Source organism: Oryctolagus cuniculus, chromosome 2 (genome assembly GCF_964237555.1).
Source record: "Oryctolagus cuniculus chromosome 2, mOryCun1.1, whole genome shotgun sequence".
In the NCBI taxonomy this organism is placed as follows: Eukaryota; Metazoa; Chordata; class Mammalia; order Lagomorpha; family Leporidae; genus Oryctolagus; species Oryctolagus cuniculus.
This window is the reverse complement of record NC_091433.1, coordinates 48,731,604-48,756,357: the sequence shown is the minus strand read 5'-3', so window position 1 is coordinate 48,756,357 and position 24,754 is coordinate 48,731,604. Positions and strand designations below refer to the sequence as shown.

The 24,754-nt window shown below is 39.6% G+C and overlaps 2 protein-coding genes across 7 annotated transcripts in view; one reads left to right on the top strand and one right to left on the bottom strand.

The window, feature by feature from the left end:
* Nucleotides 1–21,268, bottom strand: part of KCTD9 (potassium channel tetramerization domain containing 9) — a 31,502-nt gene extending 10,234 nt beyond the window's left edge. Inside the window, exons 1-8 of the mRNA XM_002709462.5 lie at nucleotides 20,985–21,268; nucleotides 13,168–13,289; nucleotides 11,342–11,385; nucleotides 6,840–6,936; nucleotides 6,122–6,180; nucleotides 5,798–5,926; nucleotides 544–611; nucleotides 362–457 (exon numbers count right to left, since the gene is read on the bottom strand). Of these exons, the coding sequence (XP_002709508.1) occupies nucleotides 362–457; nucleotides 544–611; nucleotides 5,798–5,926; nucleotides 6,122–6,180; nucleotides 6,840–6,936; nucleotides 11,342–11,385; nucleotides 13,168–13,289; nucleotides 20,985–21,032 (663 nt within the window). The 5' untranslated portion in view covers nucleotides 21,033–21,268. The remainder of the gene's footprint in view (nucleotides 1–361; nucleotides 458–543; nucleotides 612–5,797; nucleotides 5,927–6,121; nucleotides 6,181–6,839; nucleotides 6,937–11,341; nucleotides 11,386–13,167; nucleotides 13,290–20,984) is intronic.
* Nucleotides 21,269–21,485: 217 nt separating this feature from the next.
* Nucleotides 21,486–24,754, top strand: part of CDCA2 (cell division cycle associated 2) — a 50,919-nt gene continuing 47,650 nt past the window's right edge. For 3 of the 6 annotated variants that reach the window (XM_017338006.3, XM_017338004.3, XM_008249412.4), the window contains exons 1-4: nucleotides 22,143–22,282; nucleotides 22,659–22,722; nucleotides 22,819–22,992; nucleotides 24,495–24,649. In XM_017338006.3, coding sequence (XP_017193495.2) covers nucleotides 22,659–22,722; nucleotides 22,819–22,992; nucleotides 24,495–24,649 — 393 coding nt within the window. In that variant the 5' untranslated portion in view covers nucleotides 22,143–22,282. Of the gene's footprint in view, nucleotides 21,653–21,728; nucleotides 21,814–22,142; nucleotides 22,307–22,658; nucleotides 22,723–22,818; nucleotides 22,993–24,494; nucleotides 24,650–24,754 lie in introns of those variants that run through there. The other 3 variants (XM_008249409.4, XM_070068272.1, XM_008249403.4) reach the window with 3 other exon arrangements.

Genomic DNA, 24,754 nt, shown 5'->3' with positions numbered 1-24,754 from the left:
AAACACAGGTACAGTGGTTTTTTAAATCTTTAATGCTTTAATACACAAAAGTGAAAGTATCTGCCACTTACTAGTCATACCTAGCAACTCTGCAAATACTGGCCTTTTTTTATTGCCACAATTTCCGCGCATTGCTCAAAAACTGCTACATAAAGCACAATTAAGCAATAAAAAAAGCAACTGCATCTCTTTTTGGTTAATCATTTCAGGACTAAATCAAAGCTATGACCCATAATTAAATTGTATCTTGCATGAATAAAGAAAATAAGGCAAAAAGAAAACACAATCCCTAGAAGAATATAAAACTTTATTTATGAATGTGCTGATACAGATAACTTAAGTAAAAGTCTGCTTCAATTACCTGGCAACGCAATTCTGACTTGGTAGGAGTTGCTAGCAGAAACCGGACAAATTCCTTTCGGGATATTGGTGAATGATCCTCTGGTGGTTGAGAATTCTTGAAAAAGATATAAGAAATTAGTGGGCCATTAACAAACGTAATACTGGTTCAATAAATGTAATATTGGTTCAAAAGAGCCTTACCTTTATTGCCACTTCTAGGTGTTCAATCAATGAATCAATACCAAAGAATCTGGCTTCTTCTAACACACCTATCAAAACAAAAGTGATTTGACTTTTGCAGAAAACTATTCATTGTGATATTTATTAAAGATTTTATGTTAAATTCTCATGATGGAATTGAAATTTAACAAGTAGGCTACCAGTCAATATGAAAGAAAATAACTAATGTTTATACCTTACACACACACTATTGATAAATATTTATTACAGGTTTCTCTACACAAGAAAAAATATAAAATAAATTAGAATATCTTCCATATTTCAAAATTATTATTGACAATTATCTTAAATAGGCCATAGGAAAGAAGTCTTAATATCACATATTTCTAAGACAACTGATTTAGTGTTATCATTTCATGAACTAATCATAAAAAAAGATTAGCTCTCTTAACCTTACATTTCATTCAGTTTTTTAATGGAACGAATCTGATTAAGTTTGCCACAAATATCATTACTAACTGAATCAGAAAATGATAGAAATGAATAAAACTTTAACCTGGCTTCCCAACAAAAGCCAAAAGTATAATTCAGAAACTTTTCCTCTCAGAGAATGAATATGTTTAAAATGTTTCTAAATGATAAAAGGAATTTCATCTATAGTTTCCTTGTTTTTTTTTTTTTTTTTTTTTTTTTTTTTGACAGGCAGAGTGGACAGTGAGAGAGAGACAGAGAGAAAGGTCTTCCTTTGCCGTTGGTTCACCCTCCAATGGCCGCCGCAGCCAGCGCGCTGCAGCGGCGCACCATGCTGATCCGAAGGCGGGAGCCAGGTGCTTCTTCTGGTCTCCCATGGGGTGCAGGGCCCAAGCACTTGGGCCATCCTCCACTGCATTCCCGGGCCATAGCAGAGGGCTGGCCTGGAAGAGGGGCAACCGGGACAGAATCCGGCGCCCGGACCAGGACTAGAACCCGGTGTGCCGGCGCCGCAAGGCGGAGGATTACCCTATTGAGCCATGGCGCCGGCCAGTTTGCTTTTTTTAACTTGATAAAAAAGAACCACCATATATTCTTTAGGTGAAATGGTATGTTTACTTTTTCCTATCTGTGAATAAATATCATAATAGTATATAGGAATAAATTTGGGATCCATTCTCTTTCAAATGAAAACCTCAGTGACTCACTCAATTTGCTATTATGTAATAAAATATTAGGGACTCAAGAATTACAAAGATGGAAAGAGACATAATTCCTCTCTTCAAAGAGTTTTAAGTTACTAAGGGTCCCTACATACATAGAAAACCACAGTAGTTATTTGAGAAAAATACGATCATTTCTATGAAAACCAACTCTACTTCCAATAACCCAACTGCAAAACAACAGTCATCTATGGCCAGTGCTGCGGCATACAGGGTAGTAGGTTAAGCATCCCATATGGGTGCCAGTTGAGTCCTGGCTGCTCCACTTCCAATCTAGCTCCCTGCCGATGGCCTGGGAAAGCAGTGGAAGATGGCCCAAGTGTTTGGGTCCTCACACCCTTGTAGGAGACCCGGAAGAAGCTCTTGACTCCTGGCTCCTGAATAGCTCAGCTCCGGCCATTGTGGCCATTTGGGGAATGAACCAGCAGATGGACCTCTCTCTCTCTCGTCTGTCAGTAAATCTGCCTCTCAAGTAAATAAATAAATCTTAAAAAAAAAAATACAAAACAGTCATCCAATGAACAGCATACTACTCAGGGAACTACTCTGGCATATTTCCCAGTTCACCTGATGACGGTTCAGTCTCTGGATTTCTCCTGAAGTGGCAACAACACTAAGACATCTGTATCTGGTAAAACAAGTTCTAGAGGCAGGCATTTGGCCAATCAGTTAAGAAACCCACACCACACATGACTGCCTGGGTTCAATCCTCAGCTCTAGCCCCCAACTCCAGCTTCCTGCCAATGCAGACCCTTGGAGGCAGCCAGTGATGTCTCAAATAGTTGGGTTCCTAGCACTCATGTGGGAGATCTAGACTGAATCCCTGGCTTCAGCTCAGTCACACCCATGATCAACGTTTGGGTAGTGAAACAACAGATGAGAGCACATGTGCTATCTCCGTCCCTTTCTCTCATACACTAAAAAAAAAAAAAGTTCTAGGGGGCCTTGTTCTCAATTTCCCAAGTTCTTCTAAATAAAGTGGAATCTCTTTGGAATGTGGTAAAAATGTTTTTATAATCCTAGATGTAGAATTAAGCCTTTTTAAAACCTTCTAGAAAATTTTAAAGTACAAAAACAAAAAACAAAACAAAAAATACACAGAGGATAGTTCACGAAAAGAAGTATTATTTAGTGTACTTCCTATTGTACTAATGAGACCTAAATCTCAGATTTTCCATTCTTTTTGGTCTTAGAGAAATTATTGTAGATTATTTTAAAGCACATAATTACTTGGGATAACCTGTAGGCAAAGCAGAGTTTGGATGAAAATTCTATTAATTAAAAATAACACTTTATATATTGAATCCTGTGGAAAGCTCACTCTGCTTGCTGAATAACTGAATATATAACAGACATGGCAGGGCCGGTGCTGTGGCACAGTAGGTTAACACCATGGCCTGAAGCGCTGGCATCCCATATGGGCACTGGTTCAACATCCAGCTGCTCCTCTTCCAATCCAGATCTCTGCTATGGCCTGGGAAAGCAGTAGAAGATGGCCCAAGTCCTTGGTCCCCTGCACCCGTGTGGAAGACCCGGAAGAAGCTCCTGGCTCCTGGCTTCAGATCGGCACAGCTCCGGCCATTGCAGCCAGCAGATGGAAGACCTCTCTCTCTCTCTCTTCCTTTCCTCTCTGTGTATTCTGGCTATCAAATAAATAAATAAATCTTAAATAAAATAAAATAAATGCCTGAGAAGCATACAAAAGGGAAAATAAGAGATCTTGGTAATAGCTTAGGTTATGAAGTTTAAGACAGCAGAGATATTGATTTCTGATGCTATTTTCTAGACCTGGAGGACACAAATGCTATCCATAATACAAGGGAGAATTAAAATGAGTGGAATAAAGCCGCCTATAAGACATATAAAAGTGAAGTTGTGCAGGGCCACTACTGTGGCACAGATTAATCCTCTGCCTGTGGTGCTGGCATCACATACGGGCACCAGTTCTAGTCCCAGCTGCTCCTCTTCAGATCCAGCTCTCTGCTATGGCCTGAGAAAGCAGTATAAGATGGCTCAAGTCCTTGGGTCCCTGCACCCGTATGGGAGACTTGGAAGAAGCACCTGGCTCCTGGCTTCAGATCAGCGCCCCTCTGGCCATTGCGACCATTTGGGGAGTGAACCAGCAGATGCAAGACCTGTCTGTCTCTCCCTCTCACTGTCTGTTAAGTTTACTCTCAAATAAATAAAATCAAGACAGAAAGACAGAAAGAAAGGAAGACAGGAAGGAAGGAAGGGAGGGAGGGAAGGAAGGAAGGAAGGAAGGAAGGAAGGAAGGAAGGAAGGAAGGAAGGAAGGAAGGAAGAAAGAAGTGCTCAGAGCCATAGAGGTGCTAAAAAGAAAAAGATTACAACAAGAGTAGATCAGACTATTTTTATAATAATATCTGAAGAAAAACTGAAATAACAAAACAGGCTATAAAAGATTTCAAGCAACAGTAGCAAAAATTTTTTTAAAGAAAAAAGGGTAGGTGTTTGTACAGCAGTTAAGGTACTGTTGAGATGCCCACTTTCCCATTTCAGAGTGCCTGGTTTAAGTCTTGGGTACCTTGCTTTGGACCCAGCTTCTGGATAATGCTCATCCTGGGAGATATCAGGTGATGGTTCAAGTACTTGGGTCCCTGCTACCTCCATGAAAGACTGGGATTGAGTTTTAGGCTCCTAGAACTCCTATTGGGGGCATTATGGGTGTGAACCACTAGATGGAAGATTTCTTTCTGCTTCTGTTTCTCTCTCTGCCTTTTAAATAAATAAGTAAATAAAATTTTTAAAAATAAAGAAAAAATAATTTGGTTAGGAAAAGTTATAGAGCTGCCTGAAAAGGTCAAATAATATCATTTATTTCAATCAAACATTTAAAAAAGAATCCACAGTTTAATATTCGAACATGTAAAGGTTGACTGGGTATTTTAATTTCATTACAGAAACTGTAAGCTAGCAGTCAGCTGATTCTGATGTACTCAACATGTGCAACAAAAACATGCAACAGTATTTTGAAAATCAGAAAACTTTATATAGATAACCAGCTTTTATTTTAAAATCAACACTCTGGCACTCTAAGTCTACATTTTCATGTGCCAACAAGTTGCAGAGGCTGAGTAGGCATATTACCTAAAGACTGCCACATTCTCCACCCTACTGCAAGTACTAACATAAGACCAAGTCCAGACCCTTGGAGGCCTGTAAGTTTTAATATGCAACTACTGTTTTATAAGGGCTTTTGCCTACGTCTTTCCATAAGTCCTCATAAAAGTCTGTGACATAGGCAGAGAAGACAGAATTTTTATTTATTTATTTATTTTTTAAGGATTCATGTATTTGAAAGGCATAGTGACAAAGAAAGAACTTCTATACGCTGGTTCACTCCCCAAATGATCACATTAGCCAGGTCTGGGCTGGGCAGAAAAGCCCAAAACTCCATCCTGGCCTTCTACATGGGTGGCAGGGACCCAAGTCCTTGCCCAAAATGCCTTCCCAAATGCATTAGCAGAGAGCTGGATTGGAAACAGAATAGCCAGGACTTGAACTGGCACTCCAATGTGGGGTGCTGGGTCTCAAGCAGTGGTTTAACCAACTGCACCACAATACTGGTCCGCAGAAAATTTTTAACACTAATTTTTCAAAAAAGACTTAGAAACAATTTCACCAAGTCAATATTCTAGTAAGTTGTAGAACCCAGACTCTAATTCCAAAGTTTGGCTTTCTCTCTTGACTGCTATGCTTCTGAACATAATAGAAAGGCCCATAACTGGAAGTTACCCCATATTCACAATTCAAGTCTTAAAAAAAATTCTAAAGCCCCTTGTGATAAAATCTAAAATTAAAACTTGTGAGTTAGATATATACTCACACAAATACATGCATAGATAGATACTATACACACACACACATATATATATATTCTCTAAAGACAATATATACTTGTGCTAATATCTTTCTAAACCTGTATATACTCATATATATGTGAAAAAGTTAATTTTAAAAATGGAAAGGATATACTTTCACTCTGTGAAAATAAACATTTCTAAGTGAAGATAAAATAAAAACCTTAAACTTATAAAAATGTGAATTATATTGAAAACTCACCCAATAAATTAATACCATCATTTACAATGAGCTGCCCATGACGCAAGTAGTTCAAAATAGGTTCAAAGTACTCAGGACTTCGGTCAATTAAGAAAGCTCCTCTATGATCTTGCTTATTTCCCCAGACACCTGTGTTTCCATTATAATGAAGAAAGCCCCCCACAAACAAAAAATATAGTTAGAAATTTATAGAAGATAAATTATATGACATACCAACAAGTTTTACTCTTGTAAAGATTATTGATATCACTGAAAAGTACAAAAGGTCATGAATACGGGTACAAACAGACCACATAAAATGTGAAAACAGTGACTTACACTCACCTTTATCCTTGAACATGTGGGCCAGCATACTGTCAGGTTCTTTATTCACTAAAGTGCTCCTAAGAATTCAGGGAAAAAAATTGATTTCTCCATTTGTCTTTATAAACAAACACATTTAACTCAAGAGCATACTCGAATTCAGCTGCTCTCTCAACAAGATGCATGCTATCACCTGGTAGGAGTGATGCTAGGAAACAAAAACGTGCAGTAAGAGGCCATTTATCAAGATCCTTTCCAATCTGGTACTTCCTTTGACTTAAATATTATTTTAGTTTCTTTTATTTTAACTACTAATCTGTTCTTCTAGTATGCTAGTACATCACAATATTCTAGATTGTCTAAACTTACTTTTTAAAATTTCTTTAATGTGAACAGTTGTAATTTCTACAAATTTCAGGATTCTTAGTTTTTATTTACATTGCGTGTGTATATATACATATATATTATTCACTATCTGAAAAGCATGTTCTGAAACATAAAATTCAGGTCTTCATGCTTTCTCAGGAATGATCTGTAAACTAGGTCCTATTCTTTTCTTCAAAAAACTTTCTAAAAATGGCTTCAGATAACATGTTACACTTAAGCTGCATCTGAGTATCTTTTAAAGAAATCAGCAAATTGCAAGACAGAACAAATGGACACGCACAGTACTCCTTTTACTGACTCTGTAAGACACACACACACTCTTTCTCACACACACACACATACATGCACCTACCGTGTAGTTGTAAAGTACCGCCCTCCAACATTTAATGTTAGCCAGTCTGTGTGGGATCCTAACCATCCTTCAGCTGGTTTACAATCGGTCTGAGGATCTAGAGACAACATGTAGAAAATAGTAAACACATTAAGATTTGGAATTCTGCAAAGATGGCAATGGCATCATTGTTGAAACTAAATTCGCACATCAAAGTGTACCAGAGCTACTGGAGAGCAAAAACTCAAATCCATAGTATTCCCACCAATACTGACAGCTTTAAGAACAGCACACTATCAGTGTTTGTGAAGGAAAAAGCATAGAAACAATAGAGTATGTGATGAATCTGAGAACTCAAAAGCAATCCATACATACTAACTTCACAGTTCAACATGTCTATTTGAGAACAGCAGGCTGAAAGTGGAAGGTACATGCCTATATCCAAAATGGATGATGTAACTAGTTTAAATAAGATCTAAAGGAGATGGAAATGAATTTTCAAAACCAACCACAAAACTCCTTTCAAAAGACAAAGTTCCATTCTGATGACAAGATGCTAGGAAAAGAATATAAGTTGAATAGAATAAAGTCCAAAGAGTCCAGATGAAAGAAGGTTTACGAGGCCAAAATATAACATAAAGTAAGTCCTATATTTTTAAATACTTCACAGAAAACAAAAAATATCCCCAAATAAATCTTTCCTTCTCAAGCCAAGGAAAATTAATTTCATGTACAACTGAAAAACAGGAAGGCACTGAGGTCAAGTCACATATAAAAGGTTTTACAGCATAAGAAATACTAAGAAGAATTATATCCCTAGAAACAATGAAAATCTTCTTAGAAACAAATACAAAATAGATACCTATAATTTAGAATCCTAAAATATGCTAAAAAAGTAAATAATGCAAAATATGAAAGACCAGTATAAATCAGAATTATAAAATTCAGAAATGAGGCGAGAGAACTCAGGACAGAATTAGAAACAAAAGAGAAGACATTCAATAATGAAGACTAGTGATTAAGAAAAAAGAGAATGGAACAAAGAAAAACAAAATGAAAAAAGAGAAAAGTTTTAAAAAATCTAAAAGAAATGAGGAAAGGATGAAAAGAATGAAATAGAAGGTTTCAAATGTAGAAGATCCAATATGCCCACAATGGACATCCTGAAACAAGAAAAACAAAATAATGAGACAAAATAAATATGTTAAGTTCAAGAAAACATTATTGAAATTAAAAAATACATATTGAAACACCATATATTAAAGAACCCACCATATATCAGAGAAAATCAACCCAAAAGAAGAAATATTCTATTAAAACCATTATACTTTGAAGAAAGAGATAAAACGTTAGGTGATCCAAGCAAAACAGTCATTTAAGAAAGATCATGGAGCCAGCGCTGTAGCGCAGTGGGCTAGGCCTCCACCTACAGTGCCAGAATCTCATATGGGCGCTGGTTCTAGTTCCAGTTGCTCCTCTCCCAATCCAGCTCTGCTATGGCCTGGGAAAGCAGTTGAAGATGGCCCAAGTGCTTGGGCCTGCACCCACATGGGAGACCTGGAAGATGCTTGTGGCTCCTGGCTTCAGATCGGCTCAGCTCTGGCCATTGCGGCCATCTGGGGAATGAACTAGCGGATGGAAGACCTTTCTCTCTCTCTCTCTTCTCTGTCTGTAACTCTACCTCTCAAATAAGTAAAATTAAAAAAAAATCGTATTTTTTGATGCCTACACTTCATGCCAGAATAAAAAAACAGTAATATACAAGGAGACGTTAAAACCTTCATGGAGGCTGGCGCCACAGCTCACTGGGCTAGTCCTCTGCCTGCGGCGCCGGCACCCCGGGGTTCTAGTCCTGGTTGGGGCACTGGATTCTGTCCCGGTTGCTCCTCTTCCAGTCCAGCTCTCTGCTGTGGCCCGGGAGTGCAGTGGAGGATGGCCCAGGTCCTTGAGCCCTGCACTCACATGGGAGACCAGGAGGAAGCACCTGGCTCCTGGCTTTGGATCGGTGCAGTGTGCTGGCTGCAACGCACCGGCCGTGGTGGCCACTTGGGGGGGTAAACCAACGGAGAAAGGAAGACCTTTCTCTCTCTCTCTCTCTCTCTGTCTAACTCTGCCTGTTAAAAAAAATCATGGAAAATGCATAAAATGAAAAAAATATGTAAAAATTTCAAAACTGGACTGAAATAAGTATCTTTTAATTTTATTTCTCTATGAACTTTTTGGAATAGTCTCATATTTAAGATACTCAAAAAAACAGAAAATGGGATGAGTTTTTCAGTGATTTCACTTAGGATAACTAACAGACAATAAAGTACACACATTTAAAGTTTATAATTTGCTAAACTTGGATATGATCCCACAGAAGCCACTCACTGCTATACCGTGCAGTAATCTATCAAAAACGTTTTAGACAGATAACAAGAGATAAGCATTAAATATAACACTTCAAAAAGTTTGTGGAACATGAAATTAAAATATAGATGTGCATTTTTCATGAACTTTGTAAAGACCCCTTGTATACTTAAAAAAGTAAAAATATATGAGGATTTTAAGGGTAAGAGTATAGTATGTAATGTTTATTATTCTGATACAGTAGAAACAATATGATGATTTTTTTAAGAGAAATGAACATAGGCAAAAAAATTTAACTGTATTTATTAATTATATTGCGATTGAAAATGTTGGGATTGTTACTCTCACACTTTTATTTTTTATTTTGTGTGAGATGAAGTAAATGAGTACTTATAATTCTATCATTCTCCCTGCCCTCACAAAATCAGGATTACTGATATGGCAGGAAGGAGACACAGATACTAGATATAAGTTAAATAAAAACCCTATAATACTGAATATAAACTAAAAGCATTAGTATGAGTCTATGAGATATTTTATCTAACTAGATTTTATGTTACATATAGCCTACACTATATTATAAATCAATTTTATCTCTAGCTAGCTATATATTTCCACTTCTGTCACTAGATGGGTCCTGTAACAATTATGAACCCAATGGCAAAGAGCCTACCCAGCACCCACCTGTGTCTTGCAATGATTGTGACCACACTAAAGAAATCAAGTCTTTTAGTAAAAAATATTGATCTAGACCTGATACAGGAAAATGCTAAGATGAAAACCTTGTTATTCCAGATAATAAAGAAACTATATGGGGCCGGCTATGCTACAGCATAGTGGGTTAATGTCCTGGCCTGAAGAGCCGGCATCCCATATGAGCACCGGTTCTGTTCCTGGCTGCTCCTCTTCCAGTCCAGCTCTCTGCTATGGCCTGAGATAGCAGTGGAGGATGGCCCAAGTCCTTGGGTCCCTGCACCCATGTGGGAGACCAGGAGGGAGCTCCTGGCTCCTGGCTCCTGGCTTTGGATTGCACAGCTCCAACCGTGGCGGCCATCTGGGGAGTGAACCAGCGGATGGAAGAGCTCTCTCTTTCTCTCTACCTCTCTCTGTAACTTGTAACTCTCTCTTTCAAATAAATAAAATAAATCTTTAAAAAAAAAAAGAAACTATAAAACACTAAGGTGGTGTGTTTAAAGGACTTAAAGCAATTGGTTTCTGTTGGCTAAAACAAAGAGACAATCTGAGAATCCATAAATGTAGAGGATTAAACCATACCAAAATCTCTAAATCTAGGAGTTCATAAACACAAATAAAAACCCCTTATTATTTTAATAAATAATTTTTATTTTGTAGTTTGTATGTGTGTAATGAACCAATTACATGACCACTGTCTACTATTAGGGAGATGCATAAAAAAAGGTAAGAAAAAGGTTTTGCTCACAGTTTAGGTAAGAGAAAGAAATAACATGCACTTTGCCTAAGTTGGCATGTACATGAACAAAGATTCTGAAAACTACCTCTATTCACTAAATTCAATTACTGGGATGCTTTAAAAAAATCTAAGCAAGTATTGAAGGTGTGATTGTATGAAACTAAATAAACCAAGCCCTCATTTTTAAAAAATTGCCTTATTTAAGCTTTAGGCTTTTATTTTGGAGATACACAACTGTTAAAGATATTTCCCAAGTCAAATAGTAGTATGTGTGTTTGCCTGCTGGTGTGGTTGATGCTAAGTCTATTCTGGAGTAATCTGATTTATTTTGAACACTATAAAGGATTATCAAACACTATTTGGGTAAATAATAAATACTTACAAATATGTGATACCATTCTTAGAAGTTTTGAAAATTACTATGAAAGAGAAAACTTCAAAACAGTTATAGTTTCTAAAATCAAAATTACCCTATCATGTCATAGATATGGAATATATACTCAACCAGAGCTTCTTAAAAGCATGTACAAGAGGAAGTATCCACAGTAAAATATGATATTTTAAATTTTAAATTTAAAATGCACTGTAACACACAAACCCAATGTAGAATCAGCGAGTATAAAGATCTGAATACAGCCACAAGAGCATTTTAAATGTTAAGCTTCATAAGTCCATGTAAATCTTTGCCATTTCTTTTTTACTTTGGCAGATAACATTGGCTTTTCAGGAAGTCACTTACCAATAAATGGCTCTCCTTCACACACAAACAAAACATCATCATCCCTGGGGAGATCAAGATTTAAAAAGCCACCATCAAAATCTAGAAATCACATTAGTTATTTGTTGACCTCAGGAACTATTCCTTAAAATTATAAAGAAGATAGGCTTTGCTATCAATCTGTACTACAAGGAAGCTAAGTTTCCAGTGCTTTGATTAACTCTGATTAAAATTCAAATAAGATCTTGCATATCAAAGTATTTTGACATAAAAAAACCCCACTATACAAATTATGCTAATTTGTCCTTCTTATTTATTGAAGAACTTGAGTGGTGCAAGTATTACATTCAAAGGATATAACTAAAGCCAGAGCTAACTTTCCTGTTTTTCTTTAAAGATTATATTTAAACATTTTTTCCCTAAATAAATTATTGTGGTTCTCTCCCAAATCATTAGCTTTTGTGTGCTTTGGAAGTAAAAATAAAATTTCATATTAAATGCAGGGGAAAAAAATGTGAAGTAACTCTGTTACAAATCTGCTCATTCACTACACACCCACTGCATACCAAATCTAAGTAACTGCACATAACTTATCAATTCTGGATTATTAGTATATCCTTTTCCCCGACCCCAATCCTTCCCACCATTAGTGGGAAGCTACTGTGAACCAGAAACTATCAAGCAGGTAGACATTTTAAAGCTCATAAGTTTTCAGTTATGACTTTGTATGTTGTAGGAGTTTTTATTTCCTATATGACATCATAGGAACACATTGAGTTTTCCTTAAAAGCAAAATCTGCTTTCTTAGTAGAAAATTAGGTTGATGTAGACAATTCAATGATGTTAGCAATTACTCACAGGAACTGAAAGAAGCTGGAAGATAAATGTTGGTGAACTAAGAAATTCTCCTAATTTATTTGGATTTGAAATGCAGCTTACAATATTTTCTACCTGTTCACTATGCCAGTTGTTTTAGAGTACTACTAAACTTTTTCTTTTTATTAACAAAAATCAATTACTAAGCTGTATGACTGGGGCATCACTTCTCAAATGCTAGTGTCCTTGTTTGTAAAACGCAGGAAGTAGAACTGATTAACTTCAAGTGCAGTATACTATATGGAAAGGTCATTCTGACCTGGAATCAAATGGAGATGAAATTTTGAATACAACTGTAATTTAGAGCATCATTATCTTCACACCATCAATTTAAAAATCCCATGCTTTGCCAATTAAATAACTCAGCAAAGCAATGACAACATAAATGATGCAGTTAGCACTTAATTTGTGTTTCCATTGTTGTCTTCTTTAAGTCACTCCCTGCTTCAAAACTCTCTGACCCTGTGAGGCTGAAGTGAGGAAAACTACACCGTTATGTTAAAGAGATAAATCTACCTGGGATATTTAAAAAACAAAAACAAACTGCCATTGTGGTGAATCACTGGTGGTATCTCGTAATTCTATTGCATTAGGTCTCTATAATGGTTATAAAATTCAAAGCACCCCTAGGAAATGCATTTAACAAGAAACAGTTAAAAATACAAGCGGTCAATTAGACTTTAAATGTTAAAAAGTTCAGATCTGTCTTCTAGTGCTACAAAAAAGAAATTCTTCTTAGCCATGTATGAACTAAGCAGAAAAACTACTAGGATACTGGAATTACTAAGGGTTTTCTATTTTATCCATATACCCTAACTTAAAAGTATTTAGATTCCACAGATAAAATTTAGACAATAACTTGCCAAGATCCAGTTTTCTTAATAGTGATTAAACTACTGTTTAAAGGAAACAACATAACACCAAGGAGCTGAGGGTACACTGTGGACAGCTTATAAAAAGGCGAAGGTTACCTGATCAAAGCAATATCATCGATCAGTCCACCTTTCCCATTATACACACTGGTGGCTTTTATGCCGAGTTTACTGCTGGCCACAGAAAGCAAATCAGACAAAGTTCCATATACAGCAACCACCTGTAAACACATCAGATTAATTTGAACTTATATAATGTATTAGTATAATGTATAAACCATCACACTATAAACAGGGCTAAAAATTACTTTATTCTATAAACGGGATTTTAAGAGTCTTAACAGTGTTCCTTTTTCTTCTAGGATTTACATGTTTACTTAGTGACTAATATTGCAAAAATCTAAAACTAGAGAATAGGAAATCATATCTGACGACAATATACAATCTTAAGATAGGCTAAATAGTATTCCTGTTCTGCAGACAGACAGGCCTGCCCAGGAATCTCAATTCTGACAGCTGAATTTTTTAGCTGTCAACCTGAGACAAACAACTCTTTATGCTTCTCTTGCTTTAACTAGAAAAAGAGAACAGCATCATCTACCGCAGAAGGCTATTAACAGGATGAAATGCGTTAAAGCATGAAGAAAGCTTAGGAAAGTACCTGAGACCTTTGTGTCTGTGACTAAGGCCATACAAACTCGTTTATGTCATGCTTATATCATTCCTTTGTTACAGAAAGCATTCGTTTTGGGGATAGGAATGATTTAGTGTTATTATAATTTACTACACCAACTATCATAAAAAGATATCAACTTTCCACTTCATTTATTTACAATATACTACTTCTATTGTTTTCTAAAAGCCGGAATTTAGCATCTAACATTCTGAATACAGCAAACAACTGGGTGACAATGAATTGATCTGCCCTGCTTGAGTCAGACACAATCTAGATTATGTAAAAGGTATACGCAACTGCTTAAGCAAGACATGAACATCTGTATGTAAGTGAATTTTGTGCTTGAGACATTGTTAACCAAGCATTCCCAGTGGTTGAGGTGTACTCTTGTCCCATAATCAGGTAGGACCTCTGAAAGTTATGAACAAAACGTAGGTAAGCAGCTGCACACCACACATGAACAGCTGACTTCCCAAGAACATTATGTACAGATGCCATACGAGTGAGGACAGCTAGTCCTCTGTCCATCAGTGACAGGATGTGTTTGTCATGACTATGATGAAATACATGAGGCAGATCAACTTTAAATGGAAAAAGCTTTATTTTAACTCACAGTTCTAGATGCCTTATCTCATGATGGCTTTGCAGGTGGCAGAGTTGCAAGGTGGCACAGAGTGCCACGTGGCAATAGACAGGAGTGTGTGCCACTCTGTTTATGTGGTCTCTATTTATAAAGCCACCAGGTTTTGATCATGGGACTCCAACTTAATGATCCAATCCAATCCAATCACCTACCAAAGGCCCCACCCCAAGCACCCTAACGGGATTGGTTCCACTCTCTTTGCAAGTTGGGGCATCTTGAAGGAGAGTTGAAGGCAAATATAATTTAAAGGGAGCTAGGTGGACTATAAAAAATAAAGCACAACAGAAGTGTTCATAAACAGAAAACCAGATAAAATGTGATCTATACACACAATCAAATATTACTTTATTACTTGCCAATAAAGAAAATGAGGGACGGGGATTTGCCTAGCAGTTAAGACATGACTTGGGATACCTGCATCCCTTATCAGAGTGTCTGGATTTAGGTCTCAGCTCTGTTCTCAATTCCAGTTTCCTGCCAATGTGCACCCTGGGAGGCAGCAGGTGATGGTTCAAGTTATTGGGTTCTTGCTACCCATGTGGGAGACCTAGATTGAGTTCCTGGCTCCCAGCTTCAACCTGGCCCAGGCTGAGCTACTGCAGACATCTGGGGGAGTGAACCAGTGGTTCAGAAATCTCTGTATGTCTCTACCTTTCAAATAAATAAAATAAAAATAAATACAAAAGAAATTCTGACCCATGCCACAACATGGATGCATACTGAAAACATGCTAAGTGAAACAAACCAGACACAAATAATTCCACTTACATGAAGGTATCTAAAATAGATAAATACATAAGGACAGAAAGGAGAATATCAGGGTGAAGATAGGAATGGATAATTACTGCTTAATTAGTAGTTTCTGCTTGGGATGGTGGCAAATTCCGGAAGTAAACAGTGGTGATGGTTACACAAATTGTGAATAAATTTTATGTGGGGCTGGCACTGTGGTGCAGTAGAGAGCCAGTATTCCATATGGGTGCTGGTTCGAATCCCAGCTGCTGCACTTCCGATCCAGCTCCCTGCTAATGCGCCTGGGAAAACAGCGGATGATGGCCCAAGTCCTTGGGGCCCGGCACCCATGTGGGAGACCCGGAAGCAGCTCCTGGCCCCTGGCTTTAGGTCAGCCCAGCTCTTGCCATTGTGGCCATTTGGGGAGTGAAGCAGTGGATGGAAGACCTCTCTGTCTCTACCTCTCTCTGTAACTCTTTCAAATAAATAAATCTTTCAAAAAATAAAAAATAAATTATACACTTAAAATGATTAAAATGGTAAATTTTATTATTTTACCATGAAAAAAATGCAAAGCAATTGGCATAGTGTCTTGCACACAGCAGGCATGCCAGAAATAAATGAAACCTGAATAAAAACGTCCCATGTGTCTCCCATCATTTTTCATGTATGTGAAAGAGCCTGGAACTCCGTTACTGTGAATATACATTCCTGGGAGTACGGAGAATACAACAAGGTGTTATTACAGCCAATCTGGTTGTGCTACGGAAAAAGCCATGAAGAGTAAACAGAGAGAAGCTGCACAAATGCAAAGGAGGAAGACATTCCCACAGCAGATGCAAAACTTCTAGTGGGAAAAGTGCTAGGAAGGGAGGTAAGAAGTTCTTCCTATCCAATGTCAATGTTCTTGTTATAGTTGCTATTACACTGAAAACTTTCTAAATTGTTCTCCTTTTCCTTACCTCTGTTTCTGGTTTACCTCTAACTGGTTTTCTTTCGCCTGACATAATCCCCTCCTTGCCCTAACAACTTTCTCCCTCAGCGTTTCTTTCAAATCTACTGGTCTTACCATGTAATTGATGCAAGGCTGATGTACATATGCTCCCATATTTAAACATTATGGCTTAAGATTTTATGTTTTTTTTTTTTAAGTATATCAAATTAAACTGTCGTCTACTTCCATAAGATTTACTTTGTTTTTCCTATGGGTTGGTTTTCTAATGAAAATGCTGGCCACGACAATGTTCTAAAACTGTACTGTCCAACATGAATGTCATTAGCTACATGAAGCTGCTTAAATTTTATTAAAAGTTAAAATGCACTTATTAGTTATATTGGCCATATTTCAAATGTTCAATCCCACATTGGCTAGTGGTTACCATATTAAGCAGTACAGATGTGAAATATTTCCATCATTACAGAAGTTCTATTGGACAACACTGTTCTAAAGAGCAAAATACAAAGAACAGACACATTTTAATTCTTTTATGCTTTCGCGTGAAATAACACAGTAACAAAGTGATAAGAGTCCAATTCAAACCATCAAGTGTTTTATATAATTAGGTTGTTGCCATCTTCCATTTCTTCCCCATTGAAGTCAGGTTTTACCATATGATAGAATAACTCTACAGATACTTTTTGGCAAGGACTATTTTTAAAGCAATCAAAGTATGATAGGTGTGTCCTTGTAGGCTGCTTCAAAGGAGCACAGCCAAGATAAACTGAGTTCCTTTTATTGTCACTTAAATCAGTCCTAACACATATCAACCACAATTATCATTTCACCAATTATTTTCTGATTTCCTACCTGAACTCCAAAAGTTCAATGAAAAAGTTCTAACTTGTAAAAAGTTATTAATTCTGGGAATACAGATAACCAACTATCCCTTGGTAAAGTTGATTAATGAGGCTCAAGTACATAGCCCACCACTACCCTAAACTTTGAATCAAGACAGTAACTGCTACCAGTTTCAATGGGAGGATACACTTGGTTCTGTGTTACAATATCTAGCTTCTAGTAGGGCCTTAACAACTATTTCTGGAATTATGAATGACATTTACATTTCTTTCAGAATCTGAAGTAGACCACACCAGTTTTGTGAGAGTTGGTTATATCTGAGTCTCACTAATATAAAGTTGAAAACCTATTCCAAACGGCCATCTTTGAATAATGAAGTTCTGGTTGACTTACTATTTTCAATTTATTGTTTTCCAAATTTGATACAATCAACCTATATTACTTACATATAACGGTAAAGTTTTAATCTCCACTGCTTTAATGCAATGGGTTCAAATCTGGATACCTCATACCCACAACCAATTTCTGACCTAATTATCAAAGCTAGAAAAAAAGTTATTTCATGGATCAAGAAGACAATCATTAGTACAGAACAAGTATGTTTCCTATCCTCCTTTGTCTGAAACATTTGGCATAGTGCCTGACACTCAGAAGGTGCTTGATAAATATTAGTTGAATAAATGAGCAAGACCTAAAAGATCTACGACTTGTACAGCTCCTTTTTGAGTAATCTGAAGTTTAAAAAAGCAATTTGTGTGCAAGATGTACAGAAAGTTTACAATGACATCAGGTAGCTCAGAAGTTGCGCTAACATTCAGATGTCCTAGTCTTTATTTAGGTTTCCTTAATTCCAACCCTTACAGGGAATATTTAAAAAAGAACAATGGGAATTGTGAACCATATACAGAAGGGATGAAAAGTATACACACAACTGACTCATTCGGAATAATTAGAATACACACACACAATTTAAATTAAAATATTTCAATGTACAACTATAGTCTTCAAATGTTTTTGACTACCCATCCCATCTGTAAAATACTTTTAGGCATGTGTTCAAATACTTCTATATTTATTTAAAAACTATATGCCACTGTTGGAAAGAACCAAGTTTTCCCAGCTGATTTTGAGGGCTTTTACAGACTTGGACTATGAATGGGCCAGTGAGAATCCCCTAAATATTTAACATTAAATTTGGTGAGATTCTGTGAAATACTCCTATAAGCTTGACTTTAAACATTTTTAAAAGTTGAAACAAGAAAAAGAAATTTGAAGTCATTTTTCTTTATCAGTTGTAACATATTTTGAAATGTCTTGCTAATTAGGACAACTTCATCCTATCACTGGATACTGCTTCAAAGAACATTGTACACTTAAGGAAAGGTCAATGGCTAACAGAAATTATTAAATATAACTTTAAATAGTCTTCTTTACAACTTGGCACTTTCACACTTCTGAGATCCAAGAAGATTTTTTTTAATCTCATAGTTCATCCTAGTAGAAGCTGTAGCTCTGCCATTTTGCTGTTGTTTACTTTTGATGGGAGAATTACTGTTGTCTTCAATCAGCACTCTCTTTGAAGGACTCTTTTAAAGTCACTCAGAACTTTTGTGAAGGTTAAGTTAGTTAAAGCTGGATGATAAAAATCTTAATGATAAGCTTCTAAATACAATATGTCAAAATGAACCAATCAGTGAAGAGGCCACTCACTATGAACCTTTTCACAAGTGAAGGCCCTCCCTTCTCTCACAAACAGTGGCTGACATGTTTAGTGGCTGAAGCCTTCTGTCTCCAGATTAGAAAAACTAAGTTTTCATATTTAACATTTTCAAGTAAAAAATATGGATAAAGGTATAATGTTTCTTTCTCAACTCTAATGGATCATCTTGCACTCCTGTGGTATGCTGTCTCTTGGAAAACTAGTGTTTTAGAGAATGCATGGCCCTCTCTTCAACATCAAAAACATTCAGCAAGTACACTTTATTCATCGTGAGCATATGATTTAAAGAACTCTGATTCCCCGCTCCCAGAGTGTGGCAACTATTAAGCAAACTACGAGAGGAAAATTTATTTGACCAGGAAGCAAAAACAGAAACTACGGTAAATAAGGAGACAATGTAAGTACCCCACATATTCCAATTAGTGGATGCGAAATCAAATTATTTTGAAGTAGCCCTCTGTTTCAGTATGTTCTAAACGTGAACATTCTTGTCCGTGACTAAATATGGCTATTTTTTATAAATAAAAATGCGAGCTGATATGTATTACTTGTACTCTAATTTTGGCAAGTAAGAGTAAATGTAATACTGCTTCTTAATCAACTGAGAGAAAACACAAATCTGATTTAGAATATGTTCCTGAATCAAGTAGTAAGGACTATGGCATTGTTTCTTTTAAATATTAAAGCACACTACTATTCTCCAGTTGGATTTTTATGATCTCTGCAACAAAATGTCTATTTTTAATTATTTAAAATCTTTTCCCAATTTTCTGAGACTCTATAGCAAAATATTTTTAAAATAAAATTTAAAACCAAAAATCTATCCTAGTTAAAACTAGGATAGCTTTTTAAAAGACAAATTTTTTAAGGCAGATTTTTAAAAAATATATATTCACAATAATATGGAAAGACCAACTCAGCCAGTTCCTAATGACAAAATTCAGTGGATTCAGGGATTTGGAACACAGTTAAATATTGACGACTAGTTCCAAACACTTTGTCTTTCACGTAATAACTCAGCAAAGATGTTAGATAAAAAGGTCAATCAGAGGTTTTGGAGAACATTTTATGGCTGTAACTTTGGACATACTAACTCTTTCTTCCAGTAACAACATAACTTTTAGATTATGAAGATTAGATAATTCAAAAAGATTAAAAATTAATAATGGTCAGAAATAATATAAACTTTGTGAAGCATATGTTTAAGGTAGTACTCATGAAAATGCAACAACTTGAAATTATGCAAATTCTGCTTTTGTGTATTAAATCTCTAAGACCAGAACACAGAATTACAGCCAACAATCAACACTGTGGTTCAAATTTTCAGAGCATGTTTACTCAAAACTGCAGAGTAGCTGGAAAACCATTTTTATGCCCTCGGATAATTTTGGTATTTAAAAAAACTCACAACTTTTCCAGAATGTGCAGCAAGCAGAATACCGTGGCAAATATTACAATGAGGCCAATCTAGACTCTAAAGGCTTAGGCGCTTCTGAGTATCATTTAGCCACACAATAAATGTCTGCCTTTCACAGTGAAAATTTTCCAAAGCAGCCGAACAACTTTCATGGGTGGGGCAAGAGGCTGAGAAGGCACAGGATTCATTTTGGCTTGCTCCAGCGCTGGAACAATATTCAGCACCACACCCTCAATAAAGGCCTAACACAGCAAAGGCTACTGTCAAGTCAATCCATTTTGCTCTGTTGTCACAGTCCTCTAAGGAACCAAAATAAGGCGAAATAATAAAAGGAGCACAGAAGTTTGGCAGCGGCGGGGCTTGGGGGATTGGGGCACCTAAAAGAGAGGGAGGAAAATCATCAAGAAAACGTCTCAGTTGAAAGAGTCTCCATCCGACCTGAGATGGACGACTCTGTGACTTATCCACTGGTAGTTTACTGCTTTTACCTGCTCAGCCGTACGCGGCTGAGTTACCAGGACCACTTTCCCGAGCAAACCATTACTCAGCACCAAGGGGGCCGGAGGCGCCGTCTGCGGCCAGGGGAAGGGGCGCGGGGTCTTGGGGTGGGAAGAGGACCCTCAGCCCGAGCGCTCGGGGGACAGCGGCCCTCCCCCGCCCTCCCGACCCTCTCGGACCCACACCCCGGGCTCGGGTGCCCAGGGCAGCCGAGGAGCTGCAGGGCAGGCTCGGGCAGAGAAGCCCCGGGGACTCGGAAGCGGCCGTGGGGACCCGGCGCTGCCCTCCTCGGCGCCCCCCGCCCCGGCGCACGCCAACCTCCCACCTTCCAGCCCCTCTGCCCAACTTCAGCCCCGTGCCCTGCCCCCGGCCAGGGCTCGGCCGCCCTCGCCCCCACAGCGGGCCCGCCGCGCCTCCTCCAGACCCGCTTACCTTTCCATTCTTGGGGCTGCCGTTAAGGAACAGGGTCACCCGCCTCATCGCGCTGCCCCCGCCGGGTCCTGAGTGAGCCGCCACCCTCCCACCTTGTCCTCCTCCCACCTTCCTCTCCTCCCGCCCTTCCCCTCCCTCCACCCACTCGGGTTCTCCTCCCTTCGCCACCTTCCTTCTCTTGCGGACACACCACACACACAAGCACTCCGGGTCCCACACCCCGGGGTTGGCCGGTCCTCCTTCCCACCCCGCCCCTAGGCGCCTCAGCCTGCCTGGGGCCCTTCCCCCACAGCGCCGAGACGGACCGTGAGCTTCACCAATCAAACGCCGTCTCCGACCAGAACGCAACCAATGAGCGGCCCTGGATGGGTGGGTTCTGACCAACCCAACTCGGACGGAGGGAGGGAAGAAAAGCTGAAGGCGAGTAGACGGGAAGGGGACTCAGCCAATCAGAGACGAAGCTAGAGTCGAGCGGCGGCTCTAAGCATGACTGAGCAGGCGCACACCCAAATCTAGGTAGCGCTTATCTGCATAAGAAGGCGGGGTTTGAGGAAAAAGAGTGGCGCTCTAGAAGGGACCCAAACATCAGTAAGCACCGCCCCCTTCCACTACCCTTCCCACATTTCAAGCTAGCGAGGAAACGGCTGTTATCGGGATTGGCTAATTGGGTAAGAACCGGCCCGTCGTCCTGTGGGGATTGGTCAAATGATTCTTTTTAAAGTTTGCAGTATCCAATAGCAAGGTGGGAGGCGGAGTTGCAGCCTAACCGAAAGGTCCCTCCGCGGGGCTCTCACAGAAAGTAGTCCCCGTGGACACAGGTTGCCCGAAGGTGTCTGTCTATGAGTGCGTCGCCCGAGGCTCTAAGTGATTTCTCTCTGAGCCCGGCTAGCCGGTTCTTGGGGACGGCGAGAGAGGCTAGCGAGTCGGGGAGCACGCGGACACGTGCGGGAGGGGCAGCGGCGTAGAGATTCTCGATAACGCCGGCCGGAGGGGGCGGGCCCGGCGATTTGAATCTGGCCGCGGGCAGAAGGGTGGCGGGGCCGGCTGAGGGGTGCAGCAGTCGCCGCTGGCTTCGGGGCCCGGAACGCGCGGGGGCCAGAGTAGCTCTTGGGCTGCTGGCCAGTGCGGACACTTCCGGGTCGAGGCGCCGGGGTCGGAAAGTCACGGCCACCGCGACACTGGTCTGCTGCCGGGGACGCTGAGGTGGTGGACGAGAGGGGTCGGAGGTGTCCCGGTTCCGGTTTCGCTGGCGGCTCCGCGGATCTGGTTCTAAGCGTGCTGGACCTCTGCCCCTGGAGGTACTGGTTCTCCTCCGGCCTGCTGTGAGTCGCCTGCGGTGCTCTTTAAATTGCAGGTTCTGGGGAGGGGGCTCCGGTCCGGACGTGCAGGATTAGAATTTCTGGACACGTTCAAGACTGCCTCCCTAGTGGGGTGCCAGGTGATTCGGGTGTTCCCTGAGGTGGAAAATGCCGTGGCCCGTGGAACACTGACCTGCTTTGTTCTTCCTGAACAGCAGTTTCTTAACACTTTTTAATTGGAGCCCCCGAAGTACTCTCTTGATAATGTATTTGTAAGGCGGTGTAGATCGTATTAAAGTTCAGTCTGGATTAAATTCTTGATTGACGCACATTTAACTTAGTAATGGAGGTTTTTTTGTTTGTTTGTTTCCATTAGATGGAAACTGATTCGAAAGCCAAGGAGCACCTTGAAGCCAAGGAGTCTGCTCCTGCTAATGCTGGTAGGTGGAGAGCTGTTGCTTCTTTGTGAAAGGTAAAAGTTCAGATATTTCTGTTCCTAAAGATGCTTTGCTCCTGCAACATGGTGTTCGTTTCAGAAAATGCCGCCTTCGTGTGGGAAGCTGGGAAGTTTGGGACGCCCCAGAAGCATGTGGCAGAAGTGAGTCCTCATTTTTGCACCCCTGATGCTTCTAAGACACCTTTGGATTTTTCCACCGTAACTGTAGAGCAGCTGGGAATTACACCTGACAGCTTTGTGAGGAACTCTTCAGGTAAGAAACCTTATTCCCTTGCCAGGCTTTTCTTTTAAGATAACTTTAGTACAGGTCAGTTTTATTTGTCTGCACTGTCTGTTTTAGGGGTGTGAATTGTGCACACTTGCTTGTTCAGGGAGCCTCTGCACATGCATAGCTCGTCTCGCCTAGCAAGGGTAACAGAGTTCCAGGATATCCAGGGTGATCATGTCCCAGGTCAGGTCAGAGTTTGTGTTCCATGCCCATTCTGGAAAAGGATGTGTGTGGGAACCACTTTTTCATCTAACACTTCGAACTCAAAAGGGTGCATAATGTGTGTCATAATACGTTTTATGTTTATGTGTAGCAAGTAAGAGGACCTTGAAGAGCCTTTAAGATTCTATAATACTGAAAGATTGGAGTGTGCCCCCCTTCACAAACCATATTCAGAGTACCACCTCAGGGGCCAGGCTGTTTCAAGCCTTAGAAATGAAATCCACCTGTGAAGTCTGACTCAGATGAAGAAGTAAGAAATAGGGCAAAGGAATTGGATTAGAGAACAGCATTTAAAAATGGGGGAAAGCTGGGGACGTGAGAGTAAGGGCACCAGAACAGTTGATACATGACTGAGACGAGGCTGGAGTGGCACACTCTTCTGTATTTTCTCAAGAGTTCACTCTCAGACCTTTCAAAAGCTGGATTCATTTTTTTTTTTAAAAGATTTATTTGTTTATTTGAAAGGCAGAGTTACAGAGAGAAAGAGGCAGAGACAGAGAGAGGTCTTCTATCTGCTGGTTATTCCCCAGATGGCCTTAATGACCAGAGCTGAGCTGTTCCAAAGCCAGGAGCGTCCTCCAGGTGTCCCACGCAGGTGCAGGGGCCCAAGGACATGGGCCATCTTCTACTGCTTTCCCAGGCCACAGCAGAGAGCTGGATCGGAAGTGGAGCAGCTGGGACTTGATCTAGCACCCATGTGGGATGCCGGCACCACAGGAGGCGGCTTTACCTGCTATGCCACAGCGCCGGCCCTGGATTCATCTTTTGTGTTTAGACATAAGGCAAAAATTCAAGGTGGTGAACTAAAGGGCAGAAAGGTATCTAAGAGAATCAAGGTTGTCTTGAAGAATTAAGAATAGGAGATACATTTGCCTAGATGAACTTCTTTCAGGCCTTCGGAATAAAGCTCATTCAAAATTAGAAGTTTTTCGTCAGTAGCTACCCATTAGCCACCTCCATGTGCAGAAAGAACACAAATGATAGCTATTTGTTAAGATACATGCATGTATTCTTGCAGCAGCTATTGAGTAAATGCTGTGTATGTGTTAGTCAGTGTTCTCTGAGTGTGGACTAAATCAGTGGAAAACACAAAGACTTCTGTCCAGTAGATCATGTGGGAACTACCTTGCCGATAGTTCTCCATATAGCCTTGTGTACCAGGTGGTTACCGTCTTTTCCCTGTCAGGCTGGCCCATCCTGGGCATTGGACATGATTACTAGTGATTGCCTGTTTTGTTCTGATTGACGAGAGAGTTTCCTCATAGGAAAGTCAGCATCCTGCCTGAAGAAATCCAGACGGCGTTCTGCAGTTGGTGCCCGAGGCTCTCCCGAAACAAACCATCTAATCCGCTTCATTGCTCAGCAGCGGAGTTTAAAGAATGCTGCGAAATCTCCTTTGGCACAGGATTCCCCTTTTCAGGTTGGATTTTCTTCTGATTTCTGCTAAGAGTTTTTCTAGAGAAAGAAGAGATGTTTTGCTCTGTGATGAAGCTTTCATGCAAGGCTCTTCTGAACCTGTTTTAGA